Source organism: Moschus berezovskii, chromosome 20, assembly GCF_049115385.1.
Source record: "Moschus berezovskii isolate FMDL1 chromosome 20, NW_MosBer_1.0, whole genome shotgun sequence".
Classification (NCBI taxonomy): Eukaryota; Metazoa; Chordata; class Mammalia; order Artiodactyla; family Moschidae; genus Moschus; species Moschus berezovskii.
In genome coordinates this window covers 24,013,104-24,029,758 of record NC_142479.1, presented here as the reverse complement: position 1 = coordinate 24,029,758, position 16,655 = coordinate 24,013,104, and the positions used below count along the sequence as shown (strand labels likewise).

Here is a 16,655-nt window from a genome sequence, read left to right as displayed (position 1 = left end):
GGCTACAGACATAAAAACACAGGGTTTATTTTCCTCACCTTACAAAAAGGCTGCTGCTGGTTTTGGTACAATGTCTCAGTGACTTTCTTTTTCTTGTGATCACTTTGTAATTGCCACTCCACTGGGCATCATTTCTGAATTCAAAGCAGTAAGATGAATTGACGCAGTAAGGACAGCTTCAGTGATGTGAATTCCTTTTATCAGGAAAGTGGATACTTTCCCAGAATACTGCAGCGGCATCCTGCTTTTGTCTGGCTGATCATAACTGTGTCAGCACCTGCTGTGAGAGGCTGTGGGCAGTGCATAGGAAGCATCTGTAGCGGTGGCAGGTGAGGTTGTGAAGGCAGGAGGTTGGGTGTCCCGTGTGCCATCCACTAGTTACATCTGTATAACCATAAATCAGAGGATCGTGCATTTCATCATCTCAGAAAGTTTCCTCTGGCCCTTTTCAGTCAATCTGCTGCCCCTCTCACACCCTAGGAAATCATTGCTTTTACTTAATTTTTTAAAAAAGTATCTTTTACATAATTTCTAAGGTTTGGTATGGGGCTACAGGGCTGCTATTTCTGGTCAGTTTATTAATTTTTCTAGCTCCATATTAGAGACTTAAGGTCAGTAGCAGAGTCCTTATCTGAGTATTCAAAAACACTCCCCCAAGACCTCCCAACACCTCCTGAATTGTAATTCTGAATGTGGGACCAAAGATCTGTATTTCTTATAGATAATCTAGGTGCTTCTTAGCACACTAAAGTTAGGGAATATCTACTTTAGATTTTAGGATGTTATAATAACCCTAAAATTTTAAACTGCTGTTACTGGTTAATTGAGACTCCGGAGTAAATTGGTGCATAAATTTAGAGCCTTGTATGATGCTGATTGCTGTATCTTAAATTCTTAAATGTAATAACACTTAATTCTAGTGCTCAAATACTGTTGTTTTATATGTAATTTGAATTCAGCCTGTTCTGTGAATGAATATATTCTTGGGGTTTCGTTTTAATAAAATGTTGGACATCATTATTCCATATATATCTGCTGTGTTAGATTTTTGTTGCCCCAAATATTGTTTGGGTGAGTAAATAAATGAAATTGATTTAGATTGCTGAAAAAAATGTTTGTATAAATTAGAATTACTGAAATACAGCTGCACTAAGTTTTAAGAAAAATTTAGTTTTCTACAGGCCTAATTGGTTTCTCATAGCCAAATTTTGCATCATTACAATAAGAAGCAAGTGTGACATGTTATAAATATGCCAAATAATGCATTTAAAGAGCAATAAATTATGTAACCCAATAGAAATTTGCAAAACAATTAAGCACTGTGTATTTCTCACTTGTATCTTGTTAAGCATGCTGACATTTGCTTATTTAAAAGCTCAAAACTGATAATAATGAGTGTCCTAATGAGGGTTCCCCGTCTTTCTTGTTTTTAACAATATGTGAAAAACCACCCAACTTGTTTGATAACATGGACAGTTACATCATTTTCCTTTTTGTGGATAGGCTACTTGTTATCCTCTGTAACGTTATTTAAAGGATTAAACTTTCCCTAGTTTCTTGACTGCTGATGTCTTCAGCAATTTGTCTCTGCTCATTTATGTATCCTGATGTGACTTTAAGGTCATAGAGCAGAATCACTTCTCTAACAGCAGTTTTCTAAGTAAGCAGTTAGTGGGATTCTGTCTTCTTGCCTTGATACTGTTTGTTATCACCACCTCAGTTCAGAACTATTCTTAAAATAAAAGAAGGAAACTTTTTTCCTGGACAAGACCAAGAAGTTGTCCTGATTATAAGTGTTTTGGAAAAAGGTTTTAGATAACATGGTTTCGTTCCATTGATGATGGAACATAAGTTACTCAATAAGCCTAAAGATTTTTTAATTTATTTGATTCTGGCTTGTGTTAATGCGTATGATACAATAATATTAAATTCATCTGGTGCTGTGTTTCTTCTCTCTTGATTCTGCTATTTACCCTTTTCTTTGTCCTGCTGCTTCCTTTTCTTTTGCTTTTCTGTCATTTGTTTAGCTGAAAGTTATTGTAGGCAAAGAAGACAGATGAGACACTTGAGAAATGACTTTCTATTTGTAATTCAGGACTTGCTGGGAGTTAAATTTCTCAGCATAAAGAATCAGAAGATTCTTTAATTATAACATTAACATGGCATTTGGATGTGTCACAGTAATTGAAATGGGTGGGCATGTGGTTCAGTTTAGGGTTTATCTGTGTATTGATTGTTTTTGTCTATCAGTCGTCTTGCAATGAAATATTTGATGTGTAAAACTAAAATTTCTTTTTATTTCAAAGGTTCTAGGCTCTTGTACTTTGATGAATACTTAATAGCTTTTATTTGTAGGATGTTTCTGGAATGTTAGTCAAGATTTCGAGCTGTATTTAGGCTTATCAAAGATTTACTATATTGAAAATTAGCTTCTTGGATTGCTTGAAGAGTTTTACTTAGTTCATGTTGTTGTAATGTTAGCTAATATTTTTCATATTCATATATATACACACATGTGCGTTTTTCATGTTAAATCTTACTCATCAGCATCTTTAAATTATACTTTTGTTGTCTGGTTTATTTTTTAAAATACTGTTTGACAATTGTTTTATGTGCTGGAAAATTAGTTTATCATTTAGTCAGTGTAGAAATCTTTCTTATGTACCTGTGACTTGCCTGTTTTTCAAGAGACTGTTGTTAAAAGAGTATTGAATTTTACTTGGCTGTCTTTTTAAAGTATACAAGTAAATAGAGATTTTTGTTCAAATTGTCACCATTAGACTGGTTTCAAGATAAAAGTAATAACTTCAGTTTGTTAATTTGAAAATACTGGAAATTCCATATTAGTGTCTGATAAATGTAATACAATTTAGTGACTAACTTTACCTAGATCAGGTCTGTGGCCAGCCAGTTGTTTCTGTAAAAAAGTTCTTTTTTTTAAGGAACATAACTGCACTCGTTGATCTATATATTTTTTCTGTGGTAACTTTGACACTGTAAGGGCAGAGTTGAGTAGTTGAACTAGCTGAGAGAGAGTATATGGCCTGCAGTGTTGGCCAGTCACTGCAATACATAAGTTTTTATGTTTTAAAATTGTTATCATGGCTGAAATATTCCGTTGTGTATATGTATGTATCACATCTTTTTTCTCCGGTCATCTGTTGATGGGCATTTGGGTCGTCATTAGAGTGTTTTGAGACATTTCCTCTTCCTACTCTCTTCAGGGTCCTTTAGCTGCTGTGTTTATTGAAGGAACTCCTACCTAACTTTCCTTCAGCTATCCTTATCTCCACTACAAATCCACTCCCCTGCATTTCACTCCCATAGTCATCATTCAAGAACTGAATGCTCTGTTTTTCTTTGGCTGTGCCTTGCTGCTTGCAGGATTTTAGTTTGCTGCCAGGGATGGAACTCGGACCCACAGCAGTGAAAGTGCGAGTCTTAACCACTGGACTGCTAGGGAGTTGCTCAGAATTGAAATCTTTACTCCACTGTTTTCTAAATAAAATCCAGACACCGCTTACTCTGACTTTCATGTTGTTTCTGACATACAGAATTTCTTGCCACTCATTTCCATCTTGAAAGTGAAAGTGTTAGTCTCTCAGTCGTATCTGACTCTTTGCGACCCCATGGACTGTAGACTGCCAGACTCCTCTGTCCATGGAATTCTCCAGACAAGAATACTGGAGTGGGTTGCCATTCCCTTTTCCAGGGGATCTTCCTGAACACGGGATTCTCAGGTTTACCATCTGAGCCACCTGGGAAGCCCCTTCCATCTTGTGCCTATGTGTTTATATCCAAAGTAGAATATCTTAATATGTCTGAATTAGAATGCCCTTCTCTCCTTTCTTTATAAATATATCCTACTTCAAAACTCATTTCCAGAACCTAGAACTATTCAGATCATGTTTTTTGAGGCCACTCCTGATCCTCTATTTACCCTCTTGAGCATCTCCTTTTTGCCTGTCACAAGCAGATTTTGTATATTCCTTCTTTTTTGTTACCACCATGCCTCATGTGTAATAGTTATTTCACTTTTATATATCATATTTTTGTTAATTTCTTATGTCTTTTCTTCCTTGTAGGCTGTAAGCTCAAGGATGATTTTATCTGCCTCTTGTTCTTAGTGTTTATTAGCATGTTACCTGGCAGGTATTTGTTGAACAAATGATTACATTAATAACTTCACCTTGTATACATTGTATAATGTAGGTTTTAATTTTTCTCTTCTATGCTTTTTGGAAGGCAGATGCCTTTAAAGAAATGAATATTATCCATACATCTTATTTATTTATTTTTAAATACAGGTTTATAGAGTAAAACCGACTAGGTCTTGTTTTCTGATTTGGCACTCTATACAGGAAGGGACAGAATTCCCTTTAGAATATCTAAATCTTATCAAATCCCTGATGTGAAGTTTTGATCACTATTCAAAATGAGTCTAATCTTTAAAATAAGCATTTTGAAGATATAACCTAATCTGAGATAAATTTGGTAACCAGGCAAGCATTTCTGTTTATATTTGGAAATATGTGTGTGATATCCTTCATTAAATCTGAATAGTTTCAGTCATTTGTGTGTTTTTCCATGTTTCATTTCTAGGTGCAAGACATATGCTTCAGCCATGACTGTCGCTGGGTTGTGGTCAGTACACTCCGGGGCACTTCCCATGTTTTTCCAATCAACCCTTACGGTGGCCAGCCTTGTGTTCGAACACATATGTCACCACGAGTTGTGAATCGTATGAGCCGTTTCCAGAAGAGTGCTGGGCTGGAAGAGATTGAACAGGAACTGACGTCTAAGCAAGGAGGTCGCTGTAGTCCTGTTCCAGGTCTATCCAGCAGCCCCTCTGGATCCCCTCTGCACGGTAAACTCAGTTTTCTGTCTCTTCACTGTTCCCAATAGTCCTTCTCCCCTTTACCTTTAACCTTTGAGATCTAGAATAAAATAAACTCGTTTTTCTAATCTGTTCATACAAAGAAGATCTTGGGTTCATTTGAGGACATTCTTAATATATTAAATCATTTAATAAATTTAAATAATGGTGATGATGATCATTACCATGATATTTTAACTCCCTAACTTTTTCACTGTGTAAGGATTACTTGATGCCATGTATATGGAATATGGTGTTCAAGACTGTTTTCATAAATTTAGAGATTGAATTTTTTATCTGTAGATCTTTTCCAGAAAACTCTGGCTTTAACCAGAGTCAGTACTGTGGTTCATTAAGAGATATCTGTTGTGGGAGAGGGATAGTCTTGAGCCATACATATTTTAGAGCAGCATTTGCATTTTATCTTAAAATACACCTCTGTGGGATTTCTGTTAATGTGTTACACAAAAAGCCCTCCAAATCCCAAAGACACATATAAGTTGATACTTTGTTTTAGAGAAAATACTTGTATAACTGTCATCCTAACCAATAAATGAAACATCAGAACTCCATTTTTGTGCCCCCTTTCCATAAAAGCAAACCATGATTCTGACTTTAGGCTAATTACTTCCTTACTTTTAAAAAAGTGAACTATTATTGGTCACTATTGTTTGTGAGATTAATTCATATATTTCTATGTAGGTTTAATTCATTTATTTCCATTTCTCTTACATATTCCATTTGTATAAATATATTTCTACTTACTTATTTATCCTTTCTCAACTGTTGATTTATATTTTGGTGGTTTCTTGTGGAATTCTTATGTATAATGAAGATATGAAAATGTTGATACTTGTTTCATAGTGCAAATGTGTGCTTATTTTTGAGTGGAAATACTAGGTTACAACGTTTACAAATCTTGACTTTGGTAGATACTACCAGAGTGGTTGTAGTTATTTTTGTGGACTCCAAAATCACTGTGGATGGTGACTGCAGCCATGAAATTAAAAGATGCTTGCTCCTTGGAAATGTAGACAGCAGAGGCATCACTTTGCTGACAAAGGTCTTTATAGGCAAAGCTATGGTTTTTTCCAGTAGTCATGTACAGATGTGAGAGTTGGACCAAAGAAGACTGAGTGCCGAAGAATTGATGCTTTTGGATTGTGGTGCTGAGAAGACTTTTGAGAGTCCCTTGGACTGGAAGGAAATCAAACCAGTCAATCCTAAAAGAAGTCAACCCTGAATATTCATTGGAAGGACTGATGCTGAGGCTGAAGCTCCAATACTTTGGCCACTTGATGGGAAGAGCCAACTCATTGGAAAAGACCCTGATGTTGGGAAAGATTGAGGACGGGAGGAGAAGGGAGTGACAGAGGATGAGATGGTTGGATGGCATCACTGAGTCAATGGACATGAGTTTGAGGAAACTCTGGGAGATAGTGAAGGACAGGGGAGCCTGGTGTGTTGTAGTCCATAGGGTTGCAATGAGTTGGGCATGACTTAGCTTATACAACAACAACTTCTATCTAGTTCCAAATATATTTTCTTTACTCCGGACAAAAGCTGCATATTCTTTAAGAAATTCCTCTCCACTCTTCTGTGCCCAAGTCCCTAGCAACCACCAATCTGCTTCCATCTCTACAGATGTACCTGATATGGATATTTCATACAAGTGCAGTCATAAAATATGTGACGTTTTGTCTGGCTTCTTTGAGGTACAGCCACACTGTAGTATGTATCAGTGCTTCATTCCCTTTTATGGTTGAATAGTATTGCTATGTCTGTGTTCCATAGTATTTTATCCATTCATCCCTTGATGGATATTTGGGTTGTTTCCACCTTCTAGCTTTTGTGGATAGTGGTACTATGAACATGTGTGTACAGATACTTGTTTGAGTATATCTTTGTGGTTCTGGATATATCCTTATCCTTATATGTTTTAGCTCCTGCTTGAACACCTGTGCTTTTGTAATACCTAGTCAATTAAAGATACATGTAATAGATAAATTTAGATATATTTTTTCCTTGATGGACAGGGAGGCCTGGCGTGCTATGATTCATGGGGTCGCGGAGAGTCGGACACGACTGAGCGACTGAACTGAACTGAACTGAACTGGAGGAAATTTTAAGATAGACTGAAAAAATATATTTGTAACTAGAATCCTGGGGGGAAATTCTGTAACTCAGAAAAGTTTGTTCCCTTTGTTGTTTTCCTTTTTAAGATTTTTTCGATATGAACCATTTTTAACCTATATTTAACCTAGTGGTCCATGAACATCTTCTACAATAAGTCTTGGGTGAAAACAGTCATAAAAAAAGTATTTTAGCATGTTTAAAAGGTTTAGATAGCTTTGAGGTATTTATACATATTTTCAGCTGTTTGCAGGAAATTTTACTTCAGAAATGATTCTTTACATTTTTTTGGTGTAACTTTTGTCACGTTGGGTTCCCTTTTGGCTCAGTAGTAAAGTCTGCCAATGCAGGAGATGCGGGTTTGATTCCTGAGTCAGGAAGATCCCCTGGAGAAGAAATAGCAACCCACTCCAGTATTCTTGTCTGGGAAATCCCATGGCTAGAGGAGTCTGGTGGGCTACAGTCCATGGGGTCACAAAAGAGCTGGACATAACTTTAGCTACTAAACAACAACAATACAACTTTGTTCTATAATTAGGTGGTGGTGTAAACTGAGCCAGAGAAGGCAATGGCAACCCACTCCAGTACTCTTGCCTGGAAAATCCCATGGACGGAGGAGCCTGGTAGGCTGCAGTCCATGGGGTCGCGATGAGTTGGACACAACAGCTACTTCACTTTCACTTTTCACTTTCATGCATTGGAGAAGGAAACGGTAACCCATCCCAGTGTTCTTGCCTGGAGAATCCCAGGGACGGAGGAGCCTGGTGGGCTGCCGTCTATGGGGTCGCACAGAGTTGGACACGACTGAAGCGACTTAGCAGCAGCAGCATAGACTGAGCGCCAAAAAACGAATGCTTTCAGATTGGTTTTATTGGTTTATTGGTTTTATTTCCGTGCTGTCCAATGGACTCTCAATGAGAGTCCATTGGACAGCACGGAAATAAAACCAGTCAATCCTAAAGGAAATCAACCCTGAATATTCATTGGAAGAGCTGAAGCTGAAGCTCCAATACTTTGGCCACCTGATGTGAAGAACTGACTCATTGGAAAAGACCCTGATGCTGGGACAGATGGAGGGCAGGAGGAGAAGAGGGCAGCACAGGATGAGATGGTTGGATGGCATCATCGACTCAATGGACATGAGTTTAAGCAAACTCCAGGAGATAGTGAAAGACAGGGAAGCCTGGTATGCTACAGTCCATAGAGTCACAAAGAGTCAGACACAACTTAGCGACTGAACATTGAACAACATAGTTTCTTCAGGGGCTTTGCTTTTTGTGATGCATATTTTTCTTAACTTCAGTTTCACCATAGATTTTATGGAGAGAGATTCAGTGTGCATACTGGGTGGCTAGGTTGACCAGAGAACCAGATGTATTAGTAGAAAAATAGGGAGAATTTATAGTCTTTCCATGTGTGCCTTTTCAGAGAGCGTTCTTCTGAGCCCTTCTTTTCTTCCCACTCTTCCTTCTCTAAGATACCATATACCAGGTTCTGTGTTAGACTTTGGGCATAAGATGCACAGACAATTGAGGTCATCTCTGCTCTTGTCTAAGGGGAAAAAGCACATACTGAATGCTGAACAAGTACCTTTTCATGTATTTTTTCTGAAGAGTGTGAAGTGCCAGCCAGTTAAGGATTTGTCATTTGTAAAAGATCAGACCTTTGAGGAGTAGTACTTGAATCTCTGTCAAAATATATTATTTTCTCTCAGCATTATTGCTTTCACAGCTTTCTTAATATTTTTGCATAAAGTTAGGAGAAGACATCTCAGAGAGGAGATTATGGGTTATTGGGCAACACAGCTGCTCTTAAATTCCCCTTCAAAAGCAAGGAATTTCAGGGGACATTTTCTTCCTCATACCGTGTGCTGAAGTTTTATTGAGTTTGAGTTTCACCTGCTTACTCCGTCGTTTTTCCCATTTTTAAAGTGCAGACATTAGAGTGATGGTCATTTTTCTTTATGTTCTTTTTGTACGGTACATGTCAAAACAAAATGGGCATTGTTGTTGGTTAGTTCTAAAAATGATGTATTTACAGTTGTGTGGATAAACAATCTGATGCTAGTCAAAAACAATGTAAACTTTTGAATGGGGAGGGATTCATCTTGAAAATGAATCATGCTTTGGCGGTATTACCGTTGTTTGTCTGTGCTCTTTTTAGCAAAGTAAAGGAAACTGTTAAATAACAGTTGATATAGGGATATTTCCTTTTTACTTTCTGGAGGCAATCCAGTTTAAGTTAGGATTATTTTATCTATTTGCCATTTTTTACTGAACAGAGGATGTTTATTTATTTGAAACATAACTCTCTCTAAATATCTCTTTCATTTCTAATCTTGTTGCCTGGACCTTAGTCTTTGTAAGGCGTTCTTAAGATCCATGAACATGGATAGGAAAATATCTCAACTTTAGGTTTATGATCCGCTACCCAAAGTTAAATGTTTTCTTTTACTATGAATATAGACAACACATGCCAGTAATAGCAGTTCTTGTAACACTGTCACCATAAAAACACAGATGCTTTTGTATCATATACAAAAAATATGTTTTGAAGTGTTTTGAATTGTTGATATATTTTGAAATATGGTTTATGCTCATTGCTTGAAAATTTTTATATATTATTATGTAATATTACTGCTTTTAATATTTATTGACATGTATTACTAAGCAGAACTTAATTTCTAAAATAAATTGATAGCTTTACTTCAATATAATAATACAGTTTTCTTTTGTAATTCTGTGTATTGTATCCCACGCATTTGTAAGTATTATTCTGAGAAAGAGTCCACAGACTTTTCTGGACTGTTGAAGTAGTCCACGACAGAAATGATTAAGAACCTCTTATGATCATTTCTTACCTCATCGGTTTCAGTAGCCTCTAGCCCTTTGTTCTTTCTTTTAACTGTTGGAAGCATTTTCTTTGTTAACTGTAAATACACTCTTCCACTTTCCTACTTTCAGTTTTTCAGTGTTTCACCGTGCTTTTGGGATGTTATGAAAGGTTCTATCTTCTTCCCAGCTTCTTGTCCCACCACACCTACATTTCTGTACCCTTCCCTGAAAAGGCCACATATATTAATTTCTTGACATACTCTTCTCAAAATAATTTTTATTCCCTGAATGTTTAATAAAACCCTACTTCATTCTGATCTAGCTAACATATTCACTTCATCTCTTAAACCTCTTTTAAACATCTCTTGATGTTATGTCGTCTGTATCAGGCTTGGTATTGGCACTGTGAACATAATTTTATTATATTTTCATATGTTATTTGTTCATTGACATGCCTGTGTCTCCCAGTAGATTGACCTCTATGAAGAGAGGATCTTTTCCTTATTTATATTTGTACCTTGGTACCTCATGTAGTATTTGGTAAAATGTAGATTCTAAGTCTTCAAATGAAAGTTTTCAAACATCTATCAAGGTTTTCTAATAAAAACAATTCATTACTTGTCAGAATGAAGAACTTTTCATTCATGGTAATGTTGCTTTTCATTTTAAAATCTGTAAGATTCTTTCATTTTATTCAAGAACTTTTCATTAATGTTACTATGTTCCTGAGCTCTAAGGACACAGCAGTGAATGAAAGAGGAAAACATCTCTGCTTCCATGGAACTGACTTTCTCGTGGAGTGATATGTATGATGCATAGGATAGAGGGTAGGTGGATGGAGGGATAAACAGATAGTTTTATGTGGTTTTCTTTGCTGTGGAACAAAGTAAAGGAAGGGAAATAGGGTGTACTGGAGAGGACTGTGGTTTGAAATTAGGATGCTTCCAGCAGGCCTTCCTGAGAAGATGACATTTGACTAGAGTTCTGATGGAAGTGTGGGAGGAAGTCATGCAGATACCTGCAGAATGTGTTCCGGGCAGAAGTGGAAAACCCCTGAGCTGGGAATGTGTCTGGAGTGTCCCTGGAGAGGCCAGGAGACCCATGTGGCCGAGAAACATCATGCAAGTGGCAGAGTAGAAGATGTACTCAGAGAGGAAGTGCAGCCATTTCCAGACAGCCTTTGACTTTTACTCAGAGTGAAGTGGGGAAGCTGTAGAGGGTTTTGAGTGACGTGGCAAGACTGCAGAATGGAGATGTGTATTGAAAATGCACCATCTGCCGTCTGACAAGATTAGAACCATATTGAGACCAGTGAAGAAGGTATCGCAGAAATCCAGGCGAGGAAAGAGTGAAGTCAGGGTGACCAGTAAGGCTTTTGGCCTGAGCACCTGGGAGCGTGGGACTACTATCACAGGAAATGAGGATCACGGGGGTAAAGCAGGTTGGGGGCTAGAGACAGGATCAGAAGTTTTGGACATGTTTAGTTTAAGAGGGATCTTGACTTAGTGGTGCTAGGTAGGTAGGTAGTTTTATGAATCTGGAGTTCAGTGGGAAGGAACAGGCTGAGAATAAATGTTGAGAAGGCATAGATAAAGAAAGCCAAAGCAGGAGAAGATCATCTAGTGAATGAGTATGAAAAGATGATGTCCCAGGTCTGAGCCCTCGGGCCCTCCAACTTTAAGTAGTGAGTGGCACAGAAAGAAAGCCACGCATGAGAAATCCTAGAGGCCAAATGAACACTTTTTTTTTTTTCTGAAAAAAGAGAGGGAGTGATTAATGTGTTAAATTCTGCCGATAGGACAGTTAAGATAAGGACTGAGAAAAAGATAGAATACCATTGGATTTAGTCAAGAGAGGACATGTGGCTTTGATAAGGGCAGTTTTAATGGAGCCATGGGGGCCTGATAGGGGTGGATTTTATTAAGGATGGGAAGAGAGAAATTGGAGGCCAGTCTTGACAGGCCTTTCAATGAGCATTGATGGAAGATGGGCAAAAGTTAGAGGGCAAAGCTGCAGTAGGAAATGGCAACCCACTGCGGTATTCTTGCCTGGAAAATTCCGTGGATGGGGGAGCCTGGCGGGCCGCAGCCCGTGGGGTCTGCAGAGAGTCAGCCCTGACTGAGCACGTGTACACTCACACTGAAGGGCAAAGAGAAGACTGCTTCTGTTTTCTCAGAAATAGGAAGTGAGTATGGTTGCGGGTATTGGGAGCTTCAAGGAGACAGGCAACTAGTCCTCTGGGAGATAAGGCATTCCCTTTGCCAGTTAGGAAGTTTTTGCTGAACGAAGAAGCCCTTTCTGCCACTATTATTTATGCTTCAAGCAAATTTAATTACTTGCTTTTGCTTTTCAGCTTCAGTCCACACCTTGTTTCTGCACCTGAATTGCTTTCTGCTTATTTCTTCAGGTAAATGTTGAATGCATCTTGGCAGCTCAGCTCAGCTCACAGTGTGCTTTCTCCCTCTTAACATAAAGTGCCTAACTCCAGTATTTGTTTCTTCTGTAAGTTCTTTATCTGGATTTATTGCTTACTGCTTTCTACCTATTATTTTTGATGATCTCCATTATTAACTGTGACTTCCTTCTGGAGTCAGTTGGAGGACCTGCAGTCAGACTTCCTGTGGTGGAAGCTGGGTGACTTTCTGACTCCTTTAATTTAAACACAGTACTTGCTTTACCTGTGCCTTAATTCTCTATCAGTAAAATGGGGATAATAAAATGACCTCCCTTAGAGAGTTACTGTGAGGATCAAAGCACTTTAAATGGTGTCTGGCACATATGAAATAACTTAGGAAAAGATTAGCTGCTGTGATTAGTTTCATTATTGATTTTGTTTATTATTGACGACGTATATAGGACTGATTCACTATTCATATTTTTGTATAGTACCTTATATGCAGAAAAGAGAGTAAATGAAGAATTCATCCAATAATAAGTGACTGAAATATAATTGTGACCTTATTGTGTATAGGATCTTGTAGCGTTATTAGACTCAAAATTGATAAGTTGATTTCTGACATTGTTTCTTAATCTGTCTGATTCTTTTTGACCCTATGAACTGCAGCATGTCAGGCTTCCCTGTTCTTCACTATCTCCTGGAGTTTGGTTAAACTCGTGTCCATTGAGTCGGTGATGCCGTCCAACCATCTCATCATCTGTCGCCCCCTTCTCCTCCTGCCCTTAATCTTTCCCAGCATCAGGATCTTTTCCAATGAGTTGGTTCTTCACATCAGGTGGCCAAAGCATTGGAGCTTCAACTTTAGCATCAGTTCTTCCAATGAATATTTAGGGTTGATTTCCTTTAGTATTGACTGGTTTGATCTTTTTGATGTCCAAGGGACTCTCAAGAGTCTTCTCCAGCACCACAGTTTGAAAGCATCAATTCTTTGGTGCTCAGACTTCTTTATGTATGTGATACCATACATTAGGGAATATTGTTGGATAAATTAATCCATCCATTCTCTGGCCTTTACATTTCTTTATTTTGCAAATTAGTTTTCCAGTTTAGGTTCAAGAATATGGCAGTTACTATGGGATAGGGCTTTCAAAGAATTGGTTTTTATCCTGTTTTTTTTTTTTTTTCCCGTTGCATCAACAGAGAGGTTTTGGATTCACTTCTGTGGTTCTCAGAGGTGTCTCCTTCCCATTAAGTCATAGATCCTCAAGGGAATCATAGCTTCAGGCTATGGAATCTGAATTCCAGATTCCGCTTCTTTCAAATGGAAGTAGTTGGTGAGACTCTGAGTCCTGTAGATGGGGCCTCCAAATTCTTGGACTTGAAGTCTCCCTATTTTAATAAAGTGCTTTTAAGTAACTGGTAGCATCACTTTTCTTCTTGGCATCTATATGAGGCATTCTTTGTTTCTGTTAGAAACTCTGTTTATAGCCTTCATTTGATGGTTTATTGTAATTACTTACTTTTGTTGATCGGTAGTTTTCTTGATACAGACCACATCACAATTGTAAATACAAAGCAACCACACGTTTCAACCTTATATAGTTTCACATCCTTAAGACAATCAATAACAATGTGATGTTTCTTGACTGCTCTTTCCACATCACTGTTTACTTGTGGATTGAAGTTTCCATTTGTATGTTTTAATTTTTGCCAAGAAAAATCAATCATATGCACTGTAGCTCTGCTTTAAATTTTATGCCTCATATGACACTGAGTATATATATAGTGTATACATGTTAAATGGATAAAAATCTTCTTTTAGGCTTTTTTTTTTAACTGGTTGCATGTACTTTCTTGTAGTTCTGGTGAAGTTTCTAATTATTTTTTTTAAGTCTATTAGTTTTCCTAGTGAGTTTTTTTTCTTATAAGTTAGTTGATCATCTTTGTCTTTACATTTCTATGCATACTTAAAATATTTTCATGTCACTTCCTCTTGTTTCTCAAAGAGGGCAGATGAGTTCTTTAGGGAAAGTAGATTGAAAAGACGGAGAAGACAATGGCAAGCCACTCCAGTACTCTTGCCTAGAAAATCCCATGGATAGAGGAGCCTGGTAGGCTGCAGTCCGTGGGGTCGCTAAGGGTCGGACACGACTGAGCGACTTCACTTTCACTTTTCACTTTCACACATTGGAGAAGGAAATGGCAACCCACTCCAGTGTTCTTGCCTGGAGAATCCCAGGGATGGGGGAGCCTGGTGGGCTTCCGTCTATGGGGTCAAACAGAGTCGGACACGACTGAAGTGACTTAGCAGCAGTAGCAGCAGCAGCAGATTGAAAAGAGAGGCCTTATAATAAATACTGTCCTGAAAACAAAGTGCTTCTGTTTCAGAAGCCCTAATTGAAGAAACCGTCTACTAAATAAATATAGCATGATTTTTTAATAGATTATTTTATAGAGCAGTTATAGGTTCATAGCAAAATTGAGAGGAAGTTTAAGATAAGTTTTGCGAAAAATAAAATTATCTATGGAATATATTTAAAAAACTTATTTTATCTCTAAATTTTACTTTATATTAAATTTAATACAGTAAAAACAAGTCTATTTCACTATTTTATCTTTTGTCTATATCATTTGTAATATGGCATATTTTTCTCTCTTTTTTATTTTATTCCTTAAAATAAATTCTGGCTAAAGTAGTTTTCAGTTGAAGCTAAATTGACACTTTTAATTTGCTCTTTACTGTTTATGAAATATTTTGTGTTTTCTCTGTATTTTTAACTTTGGCACGTGATAGACTGAAGGTTTCAAGTTTTGTTTTAAAATGGTTAATGAGACATGCCTCTAGAGGGCGATCTTTTCTAAACTTTCCCATGGTTGCAATCATGGCCTCCCTGGCATGAACTTGGTGTTCTATGGATATTGAAGCCGTCTAAGATTTTGTAATAACTTAGCTTCCTTTTTATTATATTTTCTATGATTTATTCCTCAAAGTCTTATTACAGAATTGAATTTTTGAAACAAATTGCTGTCACTTATTATCTAGTTTTAGTATCTCATCCAGGTACCTAGCTCCTATGAATGAATTTAGGGAGTTGAATGAAGGCAAATGTTTTAGTTAATCATTGGAGGGAGTGATTTCTGTGTGTTCTAACAGTTCCTTTCTTTGTTTCTCTATACATTGCTATTCAAGGATCTATCTCTGTACTTTATGGGAGCAGTGATTACACTCCACTACTGAGGCACCATTAGGCCTGATACTTTTCTGCTAAGATTTGGAGTTTTATTTTTGTTTACCTATTCAATAAAATTTTTGTACCAAAGCAGTACATACATTTGTTGAAAAGTAACGTGATATCACAATTTTATAATGAAAAAATGCACTCTCCTTCACCCACTGCACCCACTCAGAGGCTTCACTTCTTGATAATTTATTTCTTGCTGTTTTGTTTTTTTTTGCCCCTTTCTCGAAATCATGTCAGTTGGATAATGGATCTCCTACACTGAACCCCTAACTTCCTTTTCTATTTTCTATTTCTTTGTCTTTTTGTTTTACTTTAAAAGAATATCCCCAACTTTATCTCCTAACCTGCTTATTGCATTTTAATTTCTACAGTATGTTTTTTTTATTTTACAGGTTTTAAAATTTCTGCAATATGCTTTTAACATCCTTTTCTGTGAATGTTTCTTTATTTTCTCACCCTTTTCTTATTCTATAGATGTGAAATTGTTTCTCTCTTTAAAAGGTTGTTATAATTTTTGATCCATTTCTTTGCTCCTTATAAGAGGATTTGGCTTATCAATTTGCAGGTAAGCTTAGCTTTAGTTTTCCAGTGAGGAAGATAAAATTAAGTAGGAAAATTCTGATACTCAATGACCAGTGTCTGCAGGAGTGACCCAAGTAAACAGATTTAGAAATTATGAGACTTGGGAGTAGCAGCCATGAGCAGTCTTGAACTTAAGAATCTGAGCAGGAAGTAAAAGCTGACTGCTGGCTTAAAGTTTGCACACTGCAGAAAGGTATGGCGAGTGGGGTCAGTGCTGTGCCAGGGTTACACAGAAATAGAAACCATAATGGTTTCTGTTGAGAAATAGAAACTGTAGTGGTACTTAGCATAAAATGACATTTAGAATTTGGAGAAGGATGAGAAAAGGAAGGGGATTTAAGGTTCATTGAAAGAGTTATTAACATTGGATGATGTGTTTTTGCAGGTGAAAATATTGAAGCTAGAATGAAGCACAAGAGTGAAGCTGTTTCAAAATGGATAGAGTGGAGTTAGTGTGGGCATTGCCGTTGTTGGCAGCTTCAGATGAGACAGGCCATTCCCTTTTCAGTGCTGAGAATCTTTCCTAGTCAGGAATTAACAAATGTTCAATAATATTTCACTCCTGTCTAATTTGGAGTGGATTAAAACAT

General features: G+C 37.3%; 1 protein-coding gene across 9 annotated transcripts in view; it reads left to right on the top strand.

Moving 5' to 3' along the window:
- The window catches only part of BCAS3 (BCAS3 microtubule associated cell migration factor), a 600,416-nt gene that overhangs the window by 222,816 nt on the left and 360,945 nt on the right, over window positions 1-16,655 (top strand). For all 9 annotated transcript variants that reach the window (XM_055400120.2, XM_088828643.1, XM_088828641.1 and 6 more), the window contains one exon: window positions 4,603-4,867. In XM_055400120.2, the coding sequence (XP_055256095.2) occupies window positions 4,603-4,867 (265 nt within the window). The remainder of the gene's footprint in view (window positions 1-4,602; window positions 4,868-16,655) is intronic.